The sequence below is a fragment of the Sardina pilchardus genome, chromosome 12, assembly GCF_963854185.1.
Source record: "Sardina pilchardus chromosome 12, fSarPil1.1, whole genome shotgun sequence".
Classification (NCBI taxonomy): Eukaryota; Metazoa; Chordata; class Actinopteri; order Clupeiformes; family Clupeidae; genus Sardina; species Sardina pilchardus.
The window spans coordinates 4,910,698-4,938,197 of record NC_085005.1 but is presented as its reverse complement, the minus strand read 5'-3'; the positions used below and the strand labels follow the sequence as shown (position 1 = coordinate 4,938,197).

At 45.3% G+C, this 27,500-nt stretch overlaps 1 protein-coding gene across 3 annotated transcripts in view; it reads right to left on the bottom strand.

Annotated features, from left to right (window-relative positions):
• Positions 1-27,500, bottom strand: part of LOC134098166 (mannosyl-oligosaccharide 1,2-alpha-mannosidase IA-like) — a 134,588-nt gene that overhangs the window by 73,533 nt on the left and 33,555 nt on the right. For 2 of the 3 annotated variants that reach the window (XM_062551142.1, XM_062551140.1), the window contains exons 3-4: positions 12,639-12,763; positions 5,209-5,289 (exon numbers count right to left, since the gene is read on the bottom strand). In XM_062551142.1, coding sequence (XP_062407126.1) covers positions 5,209-5,289; positions 12,639-12,763 — 206 coding nt within the window. The remainder of the gene's footprint in view (positions 1-5,208; positions 5,290-12,638; positions 12,764-27,500) is intronic. The other variant, XM_062551143.1, reaches the window with a different exon arrangement.

Here is a 27,500-nt window from a genome sequence, read left to right as displayed (position 1 = left end):
TGCCTACACACTCATAATGGGACGTGTTGTGTTGCCCTGTCCTACATCCGGTACACAATGTGAGCTTTTTACACCTTTTGTAAGCAGGGGACATAAAGGGACGGTATTCATCTGCACACCGTGGTCACAATGGGACGGATGACAAAGGCAGAGCCACCGTGTTCTCTCTCTCTCTCTCTCCTCGCTGCCATACAAACATGAAAATAGGTGCTGCAATAATCAAACTGTGTCTGTGTGTGTGTGTGTGTGTGTGTGTGTGTGTGTGTGTGTGTGTGTGTGTGTGTGTGTGTGTGTGTGTGTGTGTGTGTGTGTGTGTGTGTGTGTGTGTGTGTGAGAGAGAGAGAGAGAGAGAGAGAGAGAGAGAGAGAGAGAGAGAGAGAGAGAGAGAGAGAGAGAGAGAGAGAGAGAGAGAGAGAGAGAGAGAGAGAGAGAGAGAGAGAGAGAGAGATGGCTGTGGAAAAGACTACATTAAAATTCACATACACACACCACACACACATACATATGCACGGAAACGGGAAGAGAGACACCCAAGAGAGATGGAGACTTGGCACAAATTCTGAGTCTTATTACAATGTGAGCTCAAAATGAGATTTCACCAGAGAGAGAGACAACGAGAGCCAGACAGAGAGAGAGAGAGAGAGAGAAAGAAAGAAAGAAAGAAAGACATTTCTCAGCACAGGTCCTAACCCTGTATATTAGATACATTACCGGTAGATTCTCCCAGTTTTGACCAACTGAGACTGACCTTCTCCTTATGTCTGGCATATCTTCTTTAGTTCTCTTTATCTCTGCTTCCTCTCCCCACCATTCTGCATGTAGGCTTCTGACTCATCTCCGTGGTCTATTACGAGAGGACATGCTGGGTTACAAGTCAAGAATCCTCCTACATGCAAGACTGAAGCCTTACACAGTAACACAGCACATGGGGGACGAAGGTACACTTTGGAGCACTGAGGGTCAGTATAGAATATGAATGATGTGGTACGCACATGTGACTGTTGGAACAGTACATATACTGTAGGTTTTAGAACTAGAGAATGAATTGTGCATGTTTGAGCTACTGCAAATTCATCTTTCTCTTATAAATGAGTTGAATTAGATGAATTGCTGATGAATTTGTGAGCCCTACACAGGGGTGGGTGTGTGTGTGGCTTCATATTTACACAAATACCAGAGGCGGACATTCCTGGTTCCAAAGAGTAAAAGTCCTGCCCTATATTCTTTCTACCTGTGCACTTAACACAGGTGATATCACTAATTAGCTGATCTACTTGGCAGCTAATTAGGATGAGCTGGTTTCTAAAATGGCTGGGTCAAATACTTGACAGGACTTTTACCAAAGATTGTATTGTTAATAAGATGAATCATTAAGGGGTTTTCAATGGAATGAAATGGCACCACTTCCGCCTCCTAAAGGGGCTTGGTCGGTGACGAAATAATCAGTGTAGAACGGTGTAGAAGCAGCTGAAGCAGTGTGCCGTTGATAACAGGTGGCCTGCGCTATTAGCGGAGACAGGGACAGATCGTGAACAAAGTTATTTTTCTATGTATTTATCTCGCTGGAAAATACAATTTCAATGTGGGAATGTTAGAAAGACGTGTGCCTTGTAGAATATGGCTTCATCATGTAGGGCTAAGGGAATGGTCATAATCCGAGATAATGTTTATTTCTCCCATAGAAATACATTGACACCGGACCTCCCGTTTGTTTCCTAAATGGGAGTGGCAGTTGCAAACCCTACGTCACAATGAAACCAGAATTTACCCTCATATGAATCGTCTCGCTTTATAAACCGTCTCTGCTTTTACTTTCTGAACCCGGGATGTCAGCATCTGCCAAATGTGCATGGAATGATGCATGTATTTCAGTTCCTGATGTGTGATTTTACATACAGTAGGCTTGCTTGTTGATTGGCCTCTGAGACAGCACTGTACCATGAAGGAGTCCCTTTATGGGCCCTGGGAAAAGCATGGGATACGTTTGGGACTGCCACAAGCCCACAAACGTGTTGAAAACAACACAACTTGCATTGTTTTTAACACATCTCTGTGTCAAGATTGGGACAACACAGTTTATGCTTTTATTAGTTACACCATATGTTTTGAAAATAACGCAACTTGAGTTGTTTAGGGGCAGCCCTGGCCTACTGGTAAAGTATATATACTTATACTTGAACACAACCGCAAGCTCACAAATGTGTTGAAAACAACACAACTTGCAAGGGTTTTTTTTACACTTCTCTGTGTCCAAATAAGGACAGCACATTTGTTTTAATAGTGTATGTCAGACACATTTCCATGTCGTCCTGTGAACAGATACAAGAGACAGACAACCAGGTCTGAACCTCTTTCACCCAATGGACTGAGGCATAAGAAAGCTTTATCATTTATTTACTTTTCCCAGAAAGGGACAACAGTATTCGTTTTCAGAGTGCATGATTGTTGAAGGGCTTGGCTGTTGATTGGCCACCGTGGGAAATCTCTCACACCTATATCACACTTCAACATTTCATCTGTGTGTGTGTGTGTGTGTGTGTGTGTGTGTGTGTGTGTGTGTGTGTGTGTGTGTGTGTGTGTGTGGGGAATGTTGAGCAGCTTCATCAGTCATGGAGCTCAGTCTCCTACCCCCATGAGCAGTGTTGGGCAGCGCAGGAGGAAGACAGAGCGGAGTTCCTCTTCATTAGAAGCCATCTCTTGGGCTTCAGCGTGAGACGTGAGAGAGCAACACATCCTTTTCATTCTAAACACACATTTCCACTGCGAGCGCGACCCGCCATGCGCCACTTAATCCACATCAGAAAACCGCAGCCTTCGGGTGTGTGAATGTGTGTGTGTGTGTGTGTGGGGTTGTCTGTAGTACCCATAAAGGAGCATCGGGGCAACGAACCCTCGCAGCAATTACCCAGCGCTGCCACACGTCATCGAGTTAATCCTCTGACCTTTGCCCTTACGATGACAGATCACTTTTAATCATGATGTGAGCTCCTGTATGTGTGGATATAGGAAGCCTGCAGCCTGGCACGTCCTCTGTGGGCGAGGACCGGGAAGAGTGCTCTCTCCGCCCGCCTAGCCGACTAGCAGTCTGGCTCCACGGATGAAGTGCCCGCACACACACACACACACACACACACACACACACACACACACACACACACACACACACACACACTCTTCTTTCATGGTCCACTTGGCTCCAGTCAAAAGCACACATGGCGTAGCGGGTCCCGATTTGCATGCACACGACGAGAGCACTTGCTGTTCATTGAGTACCTCATTTCAAGAACCGCTGGACTCCCACCTCTGCATTTACATAACACAGCGCCGGTGATGGGGCTCTGCATGACAGCCCGACAGCCCACCGTGTGTCAGGTCAAACATGGGGGAGGAGCAGTGGGTAAACGGAGAGAGAAGGTTAAGGGTTAAGGGTTTTTTTTGCCGAGAACCTCTTAATTAACGCCAGTCAGCGATTCGGTCAGCGACGGCACGAATGCCACCGGGAAGGCCAACAGAAGTGGTGATAGGACATAACAAGGCACACAAGAAAATGTCTTCCTTGACATAAAAAATAGTGCTGTACAGGACAGAAAAAAAAAATTTCTGCCTTTCTCATGATCTGTAGTTATTATCCGCTGACATTTTTCTTTTTTTTTTCCCCTCGTTCTTTTTCCTCGAGTCTCTGGGGGGGTCATTAAGAGCGATGCTTTGAGGAGAGAGAGAGAGAAAACGAGCGTGTTTACTTCTGCAGCCCTGCAGATCGATGGTGCTGCTGGTGTGAGGAAGAGCACCAAAAACCTTGAGATCAAACCACCAGAAGGAGAGAAAGAAAAGAAAGAAAAGAGAGAAAGGAAAAAGAAGAAAAAAAACGACGGCCTCCTCCGCTAACACATTAGGTGGTCTCGCTTGAGCAGGAGTCTCAAGTGAGATGCTCAGAGACTCAGGACAAAAGCCACACGTCTGCCCTGAGGGAGACTCTACGGGAGGCCCTGAGACTCAAGAGCACAGGCGGAGGAGATGTCTCTGTCTCTCGTTAGTACTGCTACCTCAGCCTCTCCTCACCACTCGTCTCTCATCGCCTCCTCTCTCTCATTCTCTAACCACTCCTCTATCACTCCATCTCACACTCAGAGACAAACTGCTCAAAACTGAATGGGCCCACAAATGGTTGGAGTTAAGCAATTCATACTAGGAATGCACCTGAATCAGGATACATTATTCGAAAAAGCACAACTGATGTGAAATAAACGGATAACAAATCCACTTGAATACACTCATTATTCAGGGGGTAAAGACAGCCCAGTAATGGTGGCTACTAGCTTGGCAACTCTTACTGTAAACCATATCTGGGAAGTGTTCAAAGAAGTGTACATTATGAGTTGCCCCACAAATAGAGACACCGACATTTGCAAGGTCATCCATACTGGTGAAATGTAAATTCACATAAACATTCAGCAGGCCGCTAGAGCAGTCTTTGGCCAGACTAGAAAGCCATCAAAAGCGTGACTGTTTTTCTTATCCATATGGAGAAACAGATATGAAGCATTTCCTTATTCTCGCACTGCTTGGACTGACCACTGGCACTGGCCATGCCCACGATGCCCCTCGGCTGTGGCATAATGCATGAACACACACGTGCCAGTGGCGTATCTTTATCCCCTGGCCCTACACGGGCAGCTTGGTCCGGCGCCACTTGAGGCGGCGGAGATGAAAGGGGAGCAGGCTGGGAGCTCTTCTCTTCTGAGAGCACTTGGAGGGGATAAGAGGGGAGCTGTGTGCAGGCCGGGGGGTGGAGCTCGCCAGGACAGAGGGAATCAGAGAGGAGAGGAGGAGAGAGAGAGAGAGAGAGGAAGGGACAGAGAGAGAGAGAAGGATGAGAGGTAGAGAGACCTTGTAGGGTTGAAGAGTGTGTGGACAGAGGACCTGTGTGTGTGTGTGTGTGTGTGTGTGCCTGCCTGGCTAAGCAAAGCACATTCTGGCACTAGCATGTTGGCTGGCCCATGACCATCCACTGAGGTGCTGCCAGCCGATGGTGTCATGGTTGTATGGTTGTTGAAGAGCACACACACACACACAAACACAGAGAAACACAAACACTCAACACACATCACACATTGAGCTGAATAAACAGACATGTTTTGCATGTTGAGTCCATGTTTGGGTGTTTTGTGTGAATGACCCCGTGCATGAGAGAGAGTAGAGAGCACATACCTCTTTGCCTGAGAGATAGTAGGCCGACAGCAGCCCTCCCACAAAGCGAATGTTCACTTCAAACACCGAGATCTCTGTGTTCTGAGAGAGAGAGAGAGCGAGAGAGAGATGGAGAGGGATGCATGGAGAGAGAGAGAAAGAGAGATGAACAGAGAGAGAGATGAAGAGAGAGGGAGAGAGAAAGAGAGAAAAAGGGAGAGAGAAAGATAGTTTTTATTGAGTGTTTTCCTCATTGTGAGGCTGTGCAAGGGTCACTCCTATTTACAGAAAAAACAATTTCAAACACACATCAATATGAAGGCACCCAAGCCCATACTAATCAAAGCCAAAACAGCCAGCACTGGAGCATTCCAGCTTTTGGCTCATAAAGACAAGTAAACAAACTTTCTCACAGGGAACATACACACATACACACCCACACAACACATGTACACACGCACGCACTCATGCACACAAGGCAGAAAGCACCAAACTGATCCCACATTGTGTGTTTAATGTGTTGGTAACTGTGTTGTTACATATTACGGTGTAATCACAACGGTGTAATTGCTAACGTCTGCAACCTGTTGTACTCTCAGATACGTGGCCAGTCCAAGTAATACAGTACATGTGATCATATGCATCACTGTATTGTAATCGAGTCCCTTTGGGGCTGGTGTGTGTGAGTGTGTGGGGGGGGGGATTTGTATAACTATAAGAGTTATCTAAAGTGCCCATATGATGTCAACTAAGGTCTCATCTTTTATTAAAGCTGAAGATGTGACCTAATTAAGCTGAATTATCCACTGATCCACTTTTGAGGGCACAGCGTGATTTCTGTTGCGTTCAGCTGATGAGATGAGGAGTGAGCTGAGAGGCTGAGAACCATCCTTGTCTTTTCCGTTGAGAGCACTTCATATTCAGACACACCTGTGCTACCTGTCACCAGTGTAGTGAGGTTTTAACAGATCGGGTCATTATCTACTGCCATAAAAACAAATTCTCATTAACTCACGTAAATATTCACCTAAAAATCACAAAACGTCAAGCAGGGGTTTTCAAGCATCAGTGCTCTTCCCCTAATTCTCCATAAAATGTGTAGCTCAGCCTACTCTACTGTATGAATCCACTAAGAAAAACAACTTTGATTTCTACGGTAGCTACTGGTGCCATTTTGCGAAACAGCAACTTTACTAAAAAAAATAATAAAATTAAATTAAAATTAAAATGAAAATACACTTGAAGAAGACTTTTAATTACATGCATTTCTGCCTCCATCTATTCCCAGCATTGGAGTCTGTGTCCCCCAGACGAGCTGCTGAGCGGAGCGAGGTCCTTGTATTTCATAAGTGTCTTCATTTGCATAGTTATTTTCAGATGATGAAACACTAGTGGTTACTCAGCAGACCGGTCCAGCATGTCTGCAGTCCCTGGGGACACCTCCTGAAGGGACCCCTGATAAATCTGATTCTTTTATGGGCCTTTCGACTCGTGAATTAATTACAATCAAGTGAAGAGAGCTGAATAATTAACTTTATTCCACCTACTTCGTAGACGGGCCTCCGCTTCTGGAGAGACTGAAATAGCAACAACTTCTACCTGTGTCAGCATTCCATTTGTCTGACAACAAACCAGATTAGCTTTTACATAATATGCTAATTCATTTATGTCTACCATATCACAAAGGGTGCTATTGTCATATTGAGCGAATCAGCACCACAAGCACACAATCTGTGTTGTTTTAAGAAGTGATGCATGGAGCATATTCCAGAATAACATACAGTACTCACGTTTAAGCAATGAATGCCTCAAGGTTTGACAAAATCTTTGGCCTGAGACATCTTATGTTTATACACTCTTTTATTTATGAAAACCTTAAAGCAACACTAAAGCACTTTTCCTCTAATGCACACACGCTATTTGTTTATCCACCAAATAACGATGTTCACAGACAAGGTAGAGCATGTTGATTGATTTGATTAAAGTATGATGTATTGCGGCATCGAAGGAAGTCAAATTTGTGGTTTCTTACAGTAGGTCTTATTTCATCGAACCACAGGTACACTACCCGATCTGGTAAAGTTACATAGCGCGGTAAAAGCCGATAGAGGGCCGGACTGCAAGTGAATGCAGAAGTGCCGTTCACCTTGTTACGAGTTGATGAACCGCTGAAATGATTCTGGAAACATTATGTTAAGGTACGAAAAACTCTTTAGTGTTGCTTTAATGTTGTCTGGTTGTCCGTCATAACTTTGAGAAGAAACATAGACTGGGCCACTCTAGGAGTGTCCAGCGAGGGAGGGCTGGTGGAGTGGACAGTTTGTCTTAGGCCAGATTGCTTGACGTTCTAATCATGGGTATTTCAGTGTTCATCAACACCACTCAGACTGACTCCCAATTGGACTAAATTGGCCCACTTACATAAGTGCACTTTGAGGAGACTCTTTAGAAGATACTGAAAAATAAAGAATTAAAAACACTGGTGCCTTCGATTTGACGGATCGCTCCCTTTAATGTGACATATTTGAAGTTTACAAAAAGAAGATTTTGTTTGTTTGGTAAATATTGATGCCTGGAAGACAGCAGATCCATATTTCTTTTAGGGAAAAAAAGACAAGAGAAAAGAAAATGGAGAAAGAAGCAAAGAAATACAAAGAGAATGGAAGTCAAACACAAGAGTGGAGAGAAAGTAAACTCAAGGAGAGGAAGAAAAACAAAGGAAGAGGACAGGAGAGGAGAGAACACGTTTTCTTTGAACAGTTGAACCATAGACTGCATAGAACTATACTATATGTACATGCATGTCTATGATTTGAACGATTCGGTGTTAACATTTCATTGTAACGGTAACTGCACTGTTATCTTCGTCAAGCTCACGTCAAGCTCCACTCTATGTTCACGGAGAACTACCTCGACAGACTGTTTGCACAGATGTTGGCCAAAGACACAAGGCAAACTGAAAACTGTTCGGTAAGGTAGAAACTGTTGGCAAACGTTGGCCTATGTTTGCGAATTTGAACACCGCTCTGTTCAGACAGATAGGAGAAGAGGTGGGCTTTCACTCAGCAGCAGTATGTCATACACTGTGTATACGCCAGACAAGAGAAGGAGAGAGAGAGAGAGAAAAGAGATATGGGAATAGAAGAGAAGAAGACAGAAAGGAGAACAGAAAAACAAATGGAGAGGTGAGAAGAAGAGGAGGACGGAGAGGAGGAGGAGAGGAGGAGAGGGGAGGAGGAGGAGGAAGATCTGCGGAGGAGGAGGAGGAGGAGGAGGATAAGAGCATGGTGAGATGTCCGGTGCTGTGGTGCTGTGGTGCTGGTGAGCTGTCCAGGCTGCTGCTGATGTAAGAGGCTCACAGCACAGCTGGGGCGAGCGGCGCGGTGGAGAGCTAATCAGTGCTCAGCGTGTGCAGACATGAGCACCTGGAGAGGCCCACATTATGGACGCATCACTGCCTCATCACCAACCACAACACACTCCATCACACACACACGCCTACTCATCACCATCCATAACACACTCCATCATAAGCACAGCTCACACACACACACACACACACACAGTTCACTCTATACATAGAGGAAGTGAATGCACATAGCAGAGCTGGAAAATGCATGCGCACAATCTGTCTTTCTGATATTTTACGAATGCATGTGGCAACTGGTGTGTGTGTGTGTGTGTGTGTGTGTGTGTGTGTGTGTCTCTTCATGTGTGACAAATTCCCAGATCACTGGAGTTTACAGTAAATACCAACAGCTATCTCACAGCCAATCTGACAGCCTTACAGATCTACCACACCGCACACCACCACCAGCCCCAACACACACACACACACACACACACACACACACACACACAAACACACACAAACACACACAAACACACACACACACACACACACACACACACACTCTTCACTCAATATCCAATAACAACTGAGTCAAAATTTACCTGTCAAGATGGTGGTAGAATAAAAAACTAGGCAGAAGACGGCACAAGATCTTCACCACTATTTCAAAGTAAACAACATGAGTAAGACATTTACTGTAATAGCCTACATGGCCCTCTCTTACAGTAAGCTGTTGCTGCTTAGAGACCAAACAAACAGCACGTAATCCTCTCAGGTCTACTGAGATGTGCTAGCACTATGCGTGTACATTATTTACACATGTACTGTATGTCATGTCCTCATCACTTGCTCAGCTCTACTTACAGTAAGACTACAAACTCATTACACGTGTGACATTTTATAGATCAAATACATCACCAGAACGCAATAAAAAATGATTCACTTGGTTGCTTTTGTCTCCGTGTTATTTGTAGAGCAACTGATTTATTGCTCAGTCTGTCTGGCTCACGTGGGGAATGGGCTAAGTTGGCACCTTTTTTATTATCTAGATTTATTATTTCTATTTTTATGACGATGATTATTATTATTATTATTATCATTATTATCATTATTTAATATAGGCTCTGCATTAGAGAGTGCAATAAGGAGGAGGGGTCAGACAAACCCACTAAGTGCAAAGTTCTCTTCCAATATGTTGCATCAGGGTGGGCCGTCACCTAAATGTCTCCAAATACAGAGAGTTCAGAGCTCCTTAGTTGAGCCTCTAAATTATTTGGGGATCTCTCTGAAACTCGCGGCTCTGAGACAACATGGCGGCGGATGTGTAAAGAGAACATGGTCTCTTAGTAGGAAGTGAAATCGCTCTGTAGTCTGTACTCTGTACTCTGTACTCTGTGCAGCGCTGGAGACGAATCTTAATGCCCCGCTCCCCTGGGGCACTTGCATGCTTGGAAATGGCTGGAGGGCAACAAAACAGAAGCCTTTCAATTAAAAGTTTGTTAACACTGTTTGCCTGCACTTCTGATCATTAATGTGGCCTCTCATACACCTCTGCTTTCCTCCTCTCCACATCTCCCCATACTCCTCCTCTCTCCTCTTCTTCTACATCCCCATCCTCCTCCTCCTCATCTCTCTCTCTTCTTCCCCTCCACATCTCCCTTCCACCTCCTCATCCCCCTCTCCTTCCTCCACATCCCCCCATTCTACTCCTCCTCCTCTCTCTTTTCATCCCCTCTACATTCCTCCATCCTCCTCCTCTCTTTCTCTCTCTCTCTTTTTCTTCCTCCCCTATTCTTACCAAACAGACAAGAATGCTTGTGCCTCAGTTGAGAATGGACAATGAAGTAAGTCTCTCTCTCTCTCTCTCTCTCTCTCTCTCTCCATTCGAGGAGCGAGAGGAGATGCGGGAGGGAAAACAGAGGAGAAGAGGAACATCAAAGTCCAGTCACGTGGGGAAAGTACAACTCTCCACTCCTCCTCCACTCCTCCTCTTCCCTCCCTAAAATCCCAAACACAGAGCCCTGTCCAGCGCTGCCATCCATTTTACATCTGAGGTCAAGCACTCTGGAGATTAGAACTTCCTGTCACTCGCTGGCCAATAAAGTGGAGTGAATCATGCTTTTCTATTCTCTGCCTGAATGTTAAAAGTCTTGGGCACGTTCTCTTCACTTTACCGTTCTCATCTCTCTATCTCTCTTCTCTCTCTCTCTCTCTCTGCCACCCCATCGCTCTCCCTCTCTGTCCCTCTCTCTCCTAGCAGTCGTTCTTTTTTTTTTTTTTTTTAAAGTGCTTTGAAGGGCTATAAAATGCTCCAGTGGCTCAGGAATTAAGATTGCATAAGCTGTAGTTTGGCCTTCCTCTTTCTGACAGTGAGATAGCCTAGAGGAGAGGGGGAGGGAGAGAGAAGAGAGAGAGAGAAGAGAGAGGGAGAGAGAGAGAGAGAGGGAAGAGAGACCCATGGCACACAGTCAAAACAAGCAGAAAGAGGAAAGAGGCATGAAAAGCGAATGCAGGGGAATTAAGGGGGAAAGGTAAGATATACAGTAAGAAAACAGGAGAGACGAGAGACGAGACACAGAGGGAGAGAGAGAGAGCGAGGGAGCGTTCTGAAGTGGAGAGAAAGAAAGCTCCACTGAGAGGCTCTCCGAAGACACTCCATCTAGGCTACGCCACGCGTGCGGGGCTACGGGGGATCTTAAGTGAGAAGGTGGAGCAGGGGGTGGAGGAGGCGTAGGCTGAGGGCAGAGAAGCTCATTAAAGGAGATGAAGAGAACGGAACTGCGGGTCACCGAAGGGAACATACAGGAACCGATGCTATTACAGCGTAGGCACCTGGTTCCGGGGGGGTGGGGGGGAGGTTAGGCGGAACCGCTCCACACACACCACATCTCCGGAGCAGAGTCGGCCGGGTTATGCTGTTGGAAGCATAGTAATTAAATGGATTTACAGTAGACTACTTCAGGGCTCAGATGTACTGTACTGTATGTGTGCTAATACATTTGCCTTCCCAAAGACAGAATGCTCCCGAGTATGGAATGGAATTGTTTCTGTCTGTGGCCATTAAACTGTTGATAGACACATACAAGTGAACACACGCACACACATGCAAACACGCATGCATACACACACACACACACACACACACACACACACACACACACACACACACACACCACCAGCAGCAGCAGCAGCAGCAGTTCCAGACTGATGAGTCAGCCCTTGCTTGCGGTACGAGCTGAAAGTGCTCCCACACACTGACTGGCAGGAGAAGAGGTCGCCTCTTTCAGCTCCACTTCAGACAGCAGCCAATCAGCCCAGCCATTAAGTAAGGCATCGCTACGGCAACTAGCAAGGCATCGCAATGGCAACTCAGACAGCACACTAAGGTGCAGGCCCTCACAGGTACTGGTGGAGAGTGCTAGAGTCAAGAGTGTTTACTGTCAAGCCGGCTAAGACTTTTGAGACACAGAAGGGAGAACAACAAATAATAGCAGGTCCGCTAACAAAGTCTTGGAGCTGAACGTTCTGATGCAAGTCACCGCTATGTGTTCTAAAGCAGACAGACTCATAGTAAAGGCTAGAATCCTTGACGCGTAAATCCCGTGAGTCCATCTTTCCCTGCCCTGCATACCCCACTGAATCAGAAGGAGAATCAGCTTTATTGGCCCACGTTTGTGTAAACAAACAAGGAATTTAACTCCGGTTAACTTTGCTCTCAAAGTACAACAGTCAAACAAATAAAACATAAAAGAATAAACAACAGAACAGTAAGAACAGAATGAAGGGCAGTAGAATAAGGCTACGTATAAATACAGTGTGTACATTTGCATATAAATAGACACTATGGGTGGGTAGGGTAATGCAATTGCCTGGAGGGGAAATGCAGCTGAACTGATCAGTAACACCCTCAAGTAGCTGAAAACATCAGCTTTAGCTAATTGTGGACAGTGTAATTACATTGGTCTTAATGAGGCACAGGAAGAGAGATCGAGACAAGATGGAGGGTACAGGAGAACACAGGCCCTCCAGGAGGGGGACTAAAGGTCTCTAGCATGGACTATGGGAGGACTGCAAAAGATGATCAACATAGAATACTAACTTTTCTTACCATGTTGAAGTCCAGATTGTTCTCCACCCACTCTGCGGCAGCCTCAAACTCGTCGTCCATCTCCATGATGTAGAGTGTGTCCAGGGCGTCCACAATAGTGGCCCCCTTAAGACTCCCTATAATAAGAGCAAACACAAGCAAGCAGACGCTTCAAATAGTGATAGATGCCGGCCCTTACACGGACGGAAGATTCCAGAGTTGACAGCACTGTCAGGAAGTATTAATAGCCACTTCTGTGCCGCGAGAGCGTGACTTACAACAGTTATGAGCGGTGACATTTGGGCCCCGTTGTGAATACACATTAAATGTCATGTTTTGTTGACAACCATATCCATCTTGAGTTGAAAGAAATCACTCAGTCTGTTGAGAAGAGCAGTAATGTCTGCTGCGAAGACCAACACAAGGCCTTCTGTCTGTGCATCACAGACCGATTGCAACCATTACAGAGGGAGCCAATGATACACAACAACAAACCATCAAATAAACTGACACTGAAAAATGAGAATACTTCCCTCTCTGAAGCTGCCTTTACATTGCTGCCTATTAGTCATTCATTTCCCATGTGGCATCACATACAGGCAAATGGCTGATTGAATACTATGAATGATTATGAGTGCAGGGTGAGCAAATTTGAGTTCCATATACTAATACAATTTGAATGTAGGGTATTAAAACGCTGATAAAACACTGTTTAATTGCTCCATTGATATAGTTCTATATGGTTCCTTAAGTCTTTTTTGAAAGGTTCTAATTATTAGGAAAAAGCTAGCAATTATAAGTCTTACAATTTGAGAAATTACAAAATAAATCCTTATAACAGTGCCAGTGTCTGTACCAGTTGAAGACATTCCAGCGTATTCATGAGGACTCCAGCGCAATCCCAATCTATTAAGAAACAAACACCATGACCACAATCTCACTCTACCTCAACAACACTCCGCCACTTCCATTCCATGACTGCATAATTAGAGAGATAAATGAAACTAAATTACAAAAGCCTTCTGCAAGTGTGGGATTAATGCATGAATAATTTGACTTCTCATAGCATGCCTCACTTTCAAATTTGCACAAATTTGAAATTATCTCAGAACGATTACCTCAAATAGTTATTTCATTTTAGCATGGAAAAACAGAATAAATCAATAAATACATGCATATACACATATAAATACAACTTATTTTTTCTTTATCAGCATGAAATTCCTTTTCTTTAAATGGAACATTGTTCAGGTGTGGCAGTGCGGCACACTTCTGTTACGAAAGAGAAACGGGCATCGCCTGAAGGAGAGTAATCAGGTCAACTGTTCATTATAAAACAGAATCCATAGTGTTTGCACAGAGCGATAGAAAGACACACACACACACACACGCACACACGCACACACGCACACACGCACACACGCACACACGCACACACACACACACACACACACACACACACACACACACACACACACACACACACACACACACACACACAGTTGTGTCTGATGGTGGTCTGTTCACTCCACCAGCGCACCATGAGGTCCATCCAAACACTTCGACCCCCGGGTTACAAACAGTGCTTTGATACCCGCTACAACAACATCTGCTACTCTCCACAGGCCAAACTCTCCCCACACCCTCCAAGATGCTGCAGGGCTGGAGCGCTAAGTCTAACCCATTCAGCTATACCTGACTGAACACAAACACCCGCCGGGCATGCTTTTCTCAGTCTCATTCTATGGCCACGATCAGGACATGCTGCTGTTAGCGATACTGCTAGACAGACAAAGAGACAGAGAGAGAGAGAGAAAGAGAGATAACGAAATAAAGAAAAAAGACCTCTAGAGGAACAAAAAATGATACAAAAAAATGGCACGTTTACAAAACGAGGAGTTAATGGAAAACAGATGCACTGGCATATAAAACAAGGTATCCTTTTAGCTCAACAGATGGTGGCAGAGGAAACATTTATCCTCCACAACATGAAAAGGACTACGAGAGGAGGCAGGAATATAGCAAACACGGGCTGGAACAACGCTACGGTTTTTCCGAACTGATTACCGAATTACTGACAGTGAGCATGATGCTGTGTTTCAGCACTCTTTAAAGCCTTTTCACTCGCCACTCGGAAATGAATCACTAACACGACAGCAGATTAGCAAATTTGGTTCAACGACTAACCGAAAAATAAGCTATATAACTTTTGACATTCTACAACAACGAAAAAAAAAGAAAAGAAAAAATGGTAAATGAATATGCCCAAAGCTGAAAGCTCTTATGCCAACAGCTCCCTGCAGGAATAAAACAGGTTGTGATCCATGCTGTTGACCTACATGGCAATCAGGAGGAAGGAGAGGTGTCAAGCAGTCATACTGGTGAGAGAGAGGAAGGGAGAGAACAGAGAGAAAGAGAGAGAAAGAGACAGAGAGGGGGATAGAGAGAGAGGGATAAAGAGATAAAGAGACACAGGGAGAGGGAGAGAGAGAGAGAGAGAGAGAGAGAGAGAGAGAGAGAGAGAGAGTAAGAGGTGACAGTACTCAACATAGTTTCCCAACAGTCAGTATTTGGGTCACCTGGCCCCAGTTTTGTGCATTTCTTTTTCTTCTTCCGTTACTCCCTCTTTACGGCTGTTGCACAAACCTCTCCAGGCAGTGAGTGTGATTCAGCTCCACTGTGCTGCCATGGCTACAGGCACAACAGCGTCCCTCACATACTACCTTTAAACCAACGCACACTGACTTACTGTATCTGTGTATAGAGCAGGGCCCTGTTATGTTGAGTGGGTTTGCAATATAGAGAGTTAGGAGAAAATATGGACAGATTAGATACCAAATTCAAGCGTTTACCATGTTGTAAGTCGCTTTGGTTAAAAAGCATCAGCCAAATGTAATGTAATGTAATTCCTGTATTGACCATACGGTATTGACAAGGTGTGTTAAACAGTGGCAAATGTCTGTCACCTTGAGCATAACAGTGAACCAAATACAGTGTGTGTCTGTGTCAGCCGTAGTCCAGTCAGGACACGTATACCCTTAATATGGACGGAGAGGTGTTGACCACAGAGCCCTGATGAGGGGCCAAATCAGGGCCATAAATCACCACGGCGATGGAGCCCTCGATCCCTAATGAAAGCGCGGGGAGGGGAGAGAGGAGGGGCGGGGGTGGTGGGGTGGGTGGCACAGACTGATCCAGAGGAAAAGGAGCCAGCCGAGCGTGTCCTCAAATCCCCCCGCGCCACAATGATGGATCCCCCCCTCTCCAATGGAGCCGCACTGACGGCTCGATCCATTCTGCCATGCCCTGCGGGGGCCGACAGCAGCAGACGCAGCAGATATAGAGATTACTCAGGGGTGTGTGTGTGTGTGTGTGTGTGTGTGTGTGTATGGGGGGGGCAGTGACCATCAATAGTGGGGAGGGTCAAAGGGGCAATGTGTGCAGACACCACAATAAGTTAATACAAGCACACGCACTGAACCACATGGCTATATCCATATATTTATGTTCCAATTTCATAACATTAGGCAGACATTAGAAAACGCATACAGATGACATGGATATAAAGGTACCGCATAGTCTTCCATTATCCTCCGCTATTCGCTTAGTGTAAAGTCTAATTCAATCATCTAAAGCGATCCAGCCCCATTGCATTCAGCATTGTAAATCCATTGGAGACTTCAAAAGTGATTTAAAGAACGTATCTCCACAGGCAAGCATATTCAGCGTGACATCGCTACTTATTGCCTCATTACTTATGAATGTGATTACACTCTCATATTCATGTTTTATTAACTGCATCTGTAGCTATCTACAGTATGTGAAGTGACCTTGGGTGTCACGAAAGGCGCTTTTAAATACAAATGTATCACTACTATTATCACTTATGATTATTACATGCAGTCATGCACTCAGCTCAACCTGCAACACGACGAGATAAAGAAGTTCTAGAAAACAAAGTAGGAGTGTGTGTGCAGCGAGCGCAGGAGGAGGGCGAGGCCGTATGAATCATTTACGCTGCTCGTTTATTGGCTCTGTGTGGGGAGAGGACAGCGGTCTGGCCCCACAGGTGTGAGGCTGTGAAAACAGAGCCTAGAGCAAAGCTGAAGTCCACAGAGCCACCGTGTCCTCGTTGCCAGCATCAACTATTGATTCATCCATTCTCAGAGCAGGGCCAGCGACAGCTGATAGAGAGAGAAAGACAGAGGGAGAGAGATAGAAAGAGAGAGAAAAAGAAAGAAAGAAAGAGAGAGAGAGAGAAAGAAAGAATGAAAGAAAGAAAGAAAGAAAGAAAGGAAGAAAGAGAGAGAGAGAGGGGGAAAGAGACTGGCCCCTTCAGTCAGAGGACATGATCCAGGGTCGTGCGTCAGATGAGACTGACGTCCTGTCGCTGGACAAGGTCCCCTTGCCTGAGGCCGCGGTGCTGGCTGGATGGAGGGCCACCTCAGTGGTGAGCCTCTCATTTCATCCCCTCTCATCAGGCCAGGCAAGGCCAGCGAGACAGATGGCAGGCCATTCCAGCGAACCAGCACTGGCGCCATCAGCGAAAAAGACCTTTCTAGACCGAGGAGCGGCATCAGTATGCAAGGTAACCTTCAGAGAGATATTGGCAGTGCGAGGCGAAGCTGGCAATGTCACTGTGATTATTTTCGACCAAAGGATATTGGCATAGATCTCAACACAAAAATAATTTTAACTCGGAAGAAAAAACCCTGAAGTGGAGAGGGAGGGGGGACCTAAAAAAGTAAACTTTTTTTTACACTAAACGGAAAGTTGCGAAATACGAGGATACCACTGAGGATTCCTTTGGCTGACAAGACCAGACCACCCTCATCAATATTTCACTGAGCTCCACCGCGGGAGGAGAGGCCTCTGGCTTTCTCCCAGGGTGCCGGCCAGCAGACAAGCGAGAGAGAGAGAGAGAAAGAGAGAGAGAGAGAGAAAGAGAGAGAGAGAGGGAGAGAGGAAGAGGAGGATATGCCGAAGCCCACAGTCACAGCTGACTCCTCCCTGAACTGACCTATCGCTTTTACGTCTCTCGTCCAGAACAGAAGGATGAGGGAGGGGGGAGAAAAGTTCAGCAAGAACTCGGGCTCCCCTGAGCGATGTCCGTTCGGGACATTATCAGTCAGTGTTTGGGCCGCAGGGTGTACTCATGTACCTGCCTGAGGGTGAGGGTGAGCTGGTGTGTGTGTGTGTGTGTGGGGCAGGGGCGGGGGTGTGTGGGGGGGGGGGATTAATGGGGCAATAGAACTTCACAAAGCCCAGTTTGAATATCTGTCAAGGTTGAGGACAGAGGAGAGGAGAGGGGAGGAGAGGAGATGGGGAGGAAGCCGTGGCCTCAAAACAAGCATCTATCTGTCAGAGAGATGTGGAGTGGTCAAGCAAAGAGAGCCAGGAAGATCATGACATAGCAAACACGTAGACGAACTGGGAAAGTGCACAGACAAGTACAATAATACAGCTGAAACAGCACAATACCAACAAGACAAGCACTCACACACTGTATATTCAGCCTTAGCTTTCACTCTCTAGCTTCTAGCCCTCTTCAAGCCACATTGTTCTCTTTTACAGATCATGTCTTCCCGAGTCATCTATGTCAGCATAATCCTTCAGAGACTAGCCTGCTAGATAAAAACAAACAGGGAAACTTAGCTCCTCTCTTAGCTCCTGTATAGAAAACTTAACTCCTGAGTCCACCTCACTGGGGCCATCCACAGCTTCAATAACATACACAACGGATTCTCAACACAACATTCCTGTGTCCACTGTGCCGACAGCATGAATCAATATTTAATCAGCCAGCATCTGGCTGGAAGTCCTGAGACAGTTCTGCTAGTTTCTGCTCATACACACTGCTTGGAGTTCCAGTCCACCCCAGGTTCTGTTCTCCCAGTTCACTTCAAGGAATGAGCCAAACGTAACCACAACAGAACACTGACAAGTTCACGTCATGTACAAGCACACTCGCACTCGTGCTATTACAGTAAATGACGCAGAGAGATTTTGCTTCATTTCAAAGGGGTGGCAGTGGCTCAGGAGGGAGGAGTCATGGTCCAGTAACTGGAAGGTTGCTGGTTCGAGCCCAACTCCTCCTGACCCTGTTGAAGTGTCCTTGAGCAAGGCGCTTAACCCCCAGTGCTCCCGATGAGCAGCTTGAGTCGAAAAGTGCCATATACATGCAGTCCATTTAGCAAACTAAAACGTTACCTATCTGACTTAGTGCAGCTCTCATCTGGAGGTGCCACATACAGTATCTCCACTACCAGACTGTTTTGGGAGCTGCAGAAACTGCCTGGTTGGAGGGAAAACAGCCCAACAAACAACCAAAGTCCACATGGGTTGCTCATTCCAGATAAAAAGGAACCATCTTGCCTCCATGAAAACGCTGCTGCCGACTGAAAAAAATGTGTGTTTGCCCATTTTCTTCCCAACCAATTTCAGCTTGATAGGATGACCTCCGGGGCCTCCTTTCTGGGAGAGCAGCCCCGCGCACAAATGATGCCGCCGTGACCCCCGGCTGATCCTCCCGCTCTTCTACACGGGGAGAAAACACAACGACCCCCCTCTTCAGCATGGCCGGCGAGCTCTGGCGCCGTGTCACGCAAGCGTACTTCTCGGCGACTCTTAATTATGCGAGGTTAATGAGAGCCAGCGCAGACACCGATAGCCGCGCTCGGGACGTGCCGCAGCAACACCAGCGCCGTGCAAATTGGTTCACAGGGGCGTAAGGGGCAGAGCAGTATGCATGCACGCAGATTAGCTCAGACAAAAACACACACACACACATCTACACACACACACACAGATCTACACACACACACACACACACACACACGCACACTTGCCAATTGCTGAATTCTCTCTAAGACATAACTCAATTCTGCGAGACTGCGCACCACTTTTCAAAGGCCTGATGAATTTTTAAATCTACAGCAGCATCGCAGGGTCTGCATAACAATCTCACTACGGCTGGGAGAGCGATGGCTGGAGAAGCTCCTTTTAAGAATGAAAGAAGGATGGGTAGAGAGAGAGAGAGAGATGGGGAGGAATGGTGTGAGAAGAGAGTGAATATTGATTGATGTAATGAAGGAGGGATACAGAGACAACGAAAAGTAAAGAGGCAACAAGAAAGAGAAGTCCATAGAGAGAGAGAGAGAGATCCACTGAAAGAAAAATAGCTGAATAACTTGGGGCATTCCTCCTTGCCACTTTCAAACTGAGAAAGCATGACTTTGTGGGACTTTTGCAAGTTCCAATAAATATATAGAGGTACGTTGTCCTACATTGATGGCCAATATGGACACTGTGGAAGAATGGGTCTTTGTCAACCTGCACCAACATCCTATTGGGTGGTATTGGCTCCAGTTGGTGAATCTCATTCTGAAGTTAAATGCATTTGTTAAAGGTATGGATATTTGTCTGCCTTTGCCTGGAATGATTTACAGTGCCTGCCCACTAACATCCTCAGGAGAATAGAAAGGAGAAGGGGAAGAAATCACCTGCAATTTCAGAGCATCTCCTGTAATGGGTCGAAATCTACAATCTGATTTGCAGCCAGCATCGCTCCAGCTTGGAAATAACTCTCTGCATCGACATAAATTACTGCGTATAATAGATGCCACCAACCCAAACAGCTATAGTGGAAGTGACAGAGAAAAAATCAGCACAGATGCAGCACAACAGTTAAGACACCACTGCAGAATTACCAGTTTCTCTGATGTTATTATTCATAGGTATGTGTTTGAGTGAAATGAACAGTTTTATTTTATTCTATCAACTACTGACAACATCCCTCCCAAATTCCAAAAAAAAAGATTGTCATTAGAGTATTTATTCTGTTACGACCCCCTGTGCCCCTTCAGGCCTGGAGTGGCCAGTGCATGGGAAATGCTGGCCTAGCTGGCCTAATTAGCCAATCATGCACACCTGGTGAAGGTGTGGGTATTTAAGGGGTTGTTCTCTCTCTTGGGGGGCACTTTTCGGTTAGGCACATTCTGTTGCAGGCACCTTTGGGTTATCTCTCTCCCACTGGCACCTTCTCTATCTTTGAACATCATACTGACTTTGGCATACACGCACCCACATGAACACTTGCATACATACCTTTAGTTTCCCCTAGACATCTTTTGGTAACGGTTATGCTTTTGGTTCATTAGTGTGCTTGCTGCAAGCAAAGCACACTATTGTTATCCGTGCGTTTCATATTATTTATCTTAAGTCCAACTTTTGTCTCCCTATCTTGTCCTAGGGATTTGGAGCTAGAGACGCCGTTCCACCTCTCACGCGTGCGTCCTGATGCGAGGATGGTGGCTTGTATACAGCTTTTTGATACGCCTTGTCGTTCTCCCGTTATTCCAGTTTTTCCGGTCGATTTTTTCCCATAGGAATGAATGGAAAAGTGATTTTTGAGCGCTGATGCCCACACATTTTTCCACCTGTAGCCCAAACCGTAAGACATAAGGTCATGAAATTTGGTACGCTGATAGAGGAGACTACCTTGATTGACACCACCAGGTTTCATGCTCGCCACTCTCACGCTCTAGCGCCACCAACTGGTCAAAGTTGGAAAATGCGTTCATGCCCGTAACTTTTGATCCGTATGGCCGATTTTGATAACACTTATACCATTGGAATCCTCTGACTCAGCTGATTCCAACGCACTATATGACGTCATTTTCCGCCATGATGGATTTTCCTCCATTTTGAATTTTGTCCCAAGTCAAAGTAAAGCGACTCTGGCCGCATAGTTTATCCGATCGTCATGAAACTTGGCACGCGTGATCTACAGACCAAGGCGGATCAACTGCCTTGATTTCGCCTACATACGTCCAAGCGTTCGCCTGTGACAACCAATTAAATTCAGCGAGCGAAGCCGCCAAACAGGAAGTGTGCCTATCTTGGAAATGCTGTGACGTATGAAAGCCATATTTGGTGGGATGACTTGAGACCCCATCCAAAGCACCCTCAATAAATTTGGTGTTATTTGGTCTGTCTATGGCTCTATAATTAGCAAAAACGTGTGTGTTGGTGAATGTATACTATTATTCGGAATAGCTCATCTTAAATTGCTTAGGTCATGCAAAAATGACATTTCAGAGTGATTTAAGATACAATGTTGATATTTTTTTTAAAAATCAAATCAAGGCCATTCTTGTAAAACATATTGATGCAATTATCACAGCACTATGAGGTTACACCATATATTTTCATACTCTCATTATGGCATGACTGAAGACTTATACTGTCCAATGTTTCATTGGATGACAGAGATTATCCGCAACGGTACAATGTGGGTATTGTTCTAGGGTGGTCCGCAACGGGGTGTCTCATCCCGAAACTAGTTATATCTGAGCAATGCCATGGCCCCGAGGGGCAAGTACGGACTTACGTGCTGTTAGCTAATGTGTGTGTTCATTTGGTATATATACTAGACGATCACACGATGTTTCATACTGACGGTGTGTTTTGGATGATTTGTATTGACCTGAGCATTCTGGGTAAATCAATCCCAAAGCTGGCGAAATACCGGAAGTAGAGCTCTGTGCCAAGCAATGGTCTCTGTTTGCCAGCCAATCAGCAACTCGCGTTATCGACAGTTCTGTCGACAGTTTATCGACAGTTTTCTGCTTCAGGCCAATCAGCAGTTTGGATTGTCGACAGTTTTCTGGGCCAATCAGCAGCTCGGATTATCTACAGTTTTTTGAACTACGGCAGCAACGAGAGTGTTTTCACTGAGTGAGTAAAACTAAAATTAAGAAAATATTTCGAATGTATTTGCGCAACATTGTCACCCCAGAGCACTTTTACAATGTACTAACATGGAATTTGTCTATGTAGGCCTATTACATAGACCTATTACGGTTTTGGTATTTGAAGATAGATAATTCGTTAGCTATTTATGCTAATTCGCGAATAACTAGCATTATCGAACGTCGACACGTCAGGCGTCCTGTTTACACATGTAAACTATATTTACCTTTCGAATTTCTACTCCAAACTGTAGTAATTACATCTACACACTCTAGGGAAGCTAGCCAAATAGTCTGATCAAAGATAAAATGCATTTTGAGAGCTCGCCAGCATGTAATGTAATGTAATGTAATGTAAGGCATTGCATTGGAAATGAATGGGGTTGTACATGATGCTACAGTGTAAACATGTGACGATCACTGAACACACACAACATATAATTATGAAAAGACCATACAGTTAGTATCTTTAGACCCTTAAGATTATAATATCACCACGTGAAATCAAAAGATAAAGTTGAAGTTTATGTTTTATGCATTAACAATAAGCCTGTTTTTTAATTGCTGTAAATGCATTAACCCTGGGGGTCATCATTTACCTGTTGTGTCACGTTATGTTAATTTGTTATGTTATTCACTATGTTTCAATAGTGAATGTGTAGTACTAGGATATCATTAGTCTTATGTGTGTTATTCCTGGTAATATTGCAATTATATGTAGTTTAACCTGTAATGCTCACTCAATGTAGTGCACGTTTAATACTGTGCTGTGTCATTTCACTGTGCTAGCTCCAGGCGTTGCAGCAGAGGGACGACCACTGGCACCAGCGGCGGCAGCGGGCTCAGCAGCGGCGGCGGAAGCGGTGGCAGTGCCAGCGTCAGCGACAGCGCCGGGCCCAGCAGCAGCGGCGGTGGATCGTCCTCCGGCAGCAGCTACTGTGGTGCCTACAGGCCAGGAGCCGACAGCAGCAGCAAGGGTGGCCGCGACACTGGCAGCAGCACCGGCTGTGGCAGCACCGGTGCCTGTTCTGCCAGCGCCGTTACGGCTACTGGCGCCATTACCGCCTGCCCCCTCAGCTGCTGTAGCTGCAACAGGACCTTTTCGTGCTACACAGCCTCTCCTCCTGGACCTCTCAATGCCCCAGCAGACTGTGAGGGTGCTCCCCATCCCCCCCCCCCCAACGCTCCCTCGGACAACGCCAGCCCCACACGTCCTCCCTCTGCCGCTGGCCGCCGCACATCACGCCGGCCCTCAGGTGCCTGCACTGCAGCTGCTGGACAGGACAGCAAGGACAACAAGCAGTGCAGGCAGCACCTCCTGCTCAGCCTGTCTCTTCATACAAAACTGAATAGGCGAGGAGGAAGAGGGCTGAGCAGAGGGCAGCGGCACAGCCGGGGACAGTCACCGCTGCCCGGGCCGGCGTGCCACAAGTGCAGAAAATGCGGCCTGCCTATGCTGTTGTTGATGGATGTGCTGTGAAAAAAAACACAGAATTGTATGCCATGTCTGTTCCTCCCTGACAGGTCGTTGTTCTAAACCAGGTTATTGGTGTTCTTCACCTGTGCTTTGACACCTTACACACCTACACCTTACACTGCCTATGCTGTCACCTGTGCTTTGACACCTTACATCGCCTATGCTGTCACCTGTGCATTGACACCTTACACTGCCTATGCTGTCACCTGTGCTTTGACACCTTACACTGCCTATGCTGTCACCTGTGCATTGACACTTACACTGCCTATGCTGTCACCTGTGCATTGACACCTTACACTGCCTATGTGCTGTTGTTGTTCTGCACCTGTGCTTTGACACCTTACACTGCCTATGCTGTCACCTGTGCATTGACACTTACACTGCCTATGCTGTCACCTGTGCATTGACACCTTACACTGCCTATGTTGTTGTTGATGCATGTCCTGTAAAAAAAAAAACAGAATTGTATGCCATGTCTGTTCCTCCCTGACAGGTCGCTGTTCTAAACCAGGTTATCGGTGTTCTTCACCTGTGCTTTGACACCTTACACTGCCTATGCTGTCACCTGTGCTTTGACACCTTACATTGCCTATGCTGTCACCTGTGCATTGACACCTTACACTGCCTATGCTGTCACCTGTGCATTGACACCTTACATTGCCTATGTTGTGATTGATGTGCTATGTAAAAAAAATAATAGTAATAATTCTATGTGATGTGTGTTCCCCCTGATGTGCTGTTCTTATTCTGCACCTGTGCTTTGACACCTTACACCCGTTCTTATTGATGTGTGTGCTGTGTAAAACTGGCCATGCACCCTTCCAGGGGCCAGTAGCAGATCCAGTACCAGTAGCAGATCCAGCCGAGCCAGTGGCTGGGACCAGTTATTTCCAGGCCCAAGCTGTTGTTTGACCCCTTTTTACTGAGGATTCTATTTCATGGATCTTTATTATGCATTAATTCAGTCATATGACTTCATATTTCTAATAAATTGTGTTGTTATATACTGTTATCATTGTTGTCGTGTCCTATGAAACAAATAAGATCCTATATCAATTTTAAAGCAATAAACAGTGTTTATATAGCTAATAATAATAATAATAATAATAATAATAATAATAAGTGTTTATATAGCTAATCATAATAATAATGATAATATTTATTGTATAATTTAGTGGCATTAACACAGGAAATAAAAAGACATACTGTAAATGAAAAATATATGTATTGCATTAACTATAGGTTCAACACAACATATTTAATCATTGTAATAATTAGAACATGTATAAGGTTTCCATATACATACACGCCGATTTTACAGTAGGCTTCCATCGGGATTCGAACCTGCGTCTAGCATGCAATTCAGCATGCTAACCACACGTCTTAGGTCGCGTTTTTGTGTTAAGTGCGCATGCGTGCACATAGCGCGGGAAAAGAGAAGAATGCTTGGGGTGCTTTATCCTGAGACTGGTTAGATCATAACAAAGTCATGGCCCTGAGGGGCAAGTATGGACTTCTGCTCTGTTAGAAGACATGTGTGTTCATTTGGTATATATACTAGACAATCACACAATGTTTCATACTGACGGTGTGTTTTGGATGATTTGTATTGACCTGAGCATTCTGGGTAAATCAATCTCAAAGCCGGCGAAATACCGGAAGTAGAGCGGTCGCCCTGTCTGCGGTGTGCGTGAGGCAAGGAGGATTTTAATTAGAATGTAATCGCAGTTAGTAGTTTGTGGACAAGAGGCAGATGTAACGGACTGACGTTTCTGTTTGAAAGAGTTGTTAGTGTGTGTGTGTGTGTGTGTGTGTGTGTGTGTGTGTGTGTGTGTGTGTGTGTGTGTGTGTGTGTGTGTGTGTGTGTGTGTGTGTGTGTGTGTGTATGTGTGTGTGTCTTTGTTGCCGGTGTACAGTATTTCTGAATATGAATGCTGTCTGGACAGGAAATGGCATAGCTTTTATCACATGCAACCAATCCAAAATCGATTTCATATTCAGAAATGTTAACCAGTAACAGCCTGGTTGCTTTGACATATCAAAACCAAATTTTATCCTATTACATCATTTGAACAGGTGAGTCGTCCTGTTTATTTTACCATCCATTTGAGGCTATAACACATTGCAACTTATTCAACAGTGAGTAAACTGTGGATGTTCCCGCATAACAGGATAGCTATACTCCTAACATTACTCGTATTTGTTCTAGAAACATGCCTAGTTCCTTAGGCTCCCTCCTTCCTTCAGTGGTTACGTGTTTCATGCTAGCTACACGTGAACAACTCATACTTAATTCAACACAAGGTCTACAGACCTTAGAGGTGTACATTTCATTTTCATACATCAAAGCATTCGCCCATGGCAGCCAATCAAATTCGATGGCGAAGCCTCCAAACAGGAAGTGAGGTCAAATCTCGGAAACGCTTTGAGGTGTCAAGACCATATTTGGTGGGATGATTTTGGACACAATCCAAAGTAGCCTTAGTAAATTTGGTGTAATTTGGCCACAAGGGGGCGTCGCAATTAGCAAAAATGCATTTTGGCTCATATCTCTTTACGTCTTTGGGATGACATCTACATTTTTACATTGGAGGTGCTCTGGGACATACCACTGATAAACCTAGGCAACCCGTCACGTCAGTGTAAGAATTCGGCAAATCGAGGGTAACGCCGCCAAACTCGAAGCAGCTTTGCGTCTTGGTCAAACTTTGGCGCTTTGACCTGAGGGCGAGCTGTCGCTTATCCTGCCGGGGCGCTCTCGTGGCGCGTCGGAGCAAGCACACTTCGCACTTTCCCACCGGGAAATGCATTCTAGTTTTAAATAAACACTTTACTGGTTAAAGTTTATCTCTGTTCTCCCGACTCCCTCTTTATGTTGCGGCTTAGAGCCGGGTCGTAACAATTCGCAGAAAAGGAAGAAATGGTCAAAATGACAAAAAAAAGATGCAATGTTTTCAGACCTCAAATAAATTTCATAAACAACACAATACTGTTGTTTTTGTTTTAACTCGTTCAGAAAATAATATTTGGTGGAATAACCCTGATTGTCAGCCAAAATGATGTACTTTCACTCTTCTGTGCTTCTTTTAGCTGGTGTCTTCTTAGCGACTTACGTTGTGCTATTCATGGCTTCTTGATGACTGGGTTGAATAGTTAGTATTAAAGGAGAAATTCGGCAAATTTTCACACCCATCTCCATTTCTCAAGGTCATCGAGTACTGTCTGTACGGAAAAAAGTGAAAACAATTTGTGAGCACTCATGTGCACGCCCCCATAGAGTAGCATTATAGCTGCATGGCTGCATTAGCTGCTGGCTCTAGCAGCTAGCGCTACTGTAGGTGAAACCGACTGTTTTCTGTTTTTTTTTTCTTTACAGTAATACCACAGTACTTTGGTACTTTGGTTTCGTACTGACAGGTGACTCTAGGAACGGAGATCTTTGTAAAAACTCGCCAGAGTTGTCCTTTACAGGTGTTGTTGGCGGGCTTCTAATTTTACCTTTAAAGGTGACAGAATGGAAACCATTTTGTCTTGGTTTTGATGAATTTGGAGAGGTTGTGACTTGTGAGGCATGTCAAATATCGCAAATCCATTGAAGTTCAATTGGGGTTGCCAAAGAGGGCGCCATTTAGTCAAAAGGACCAT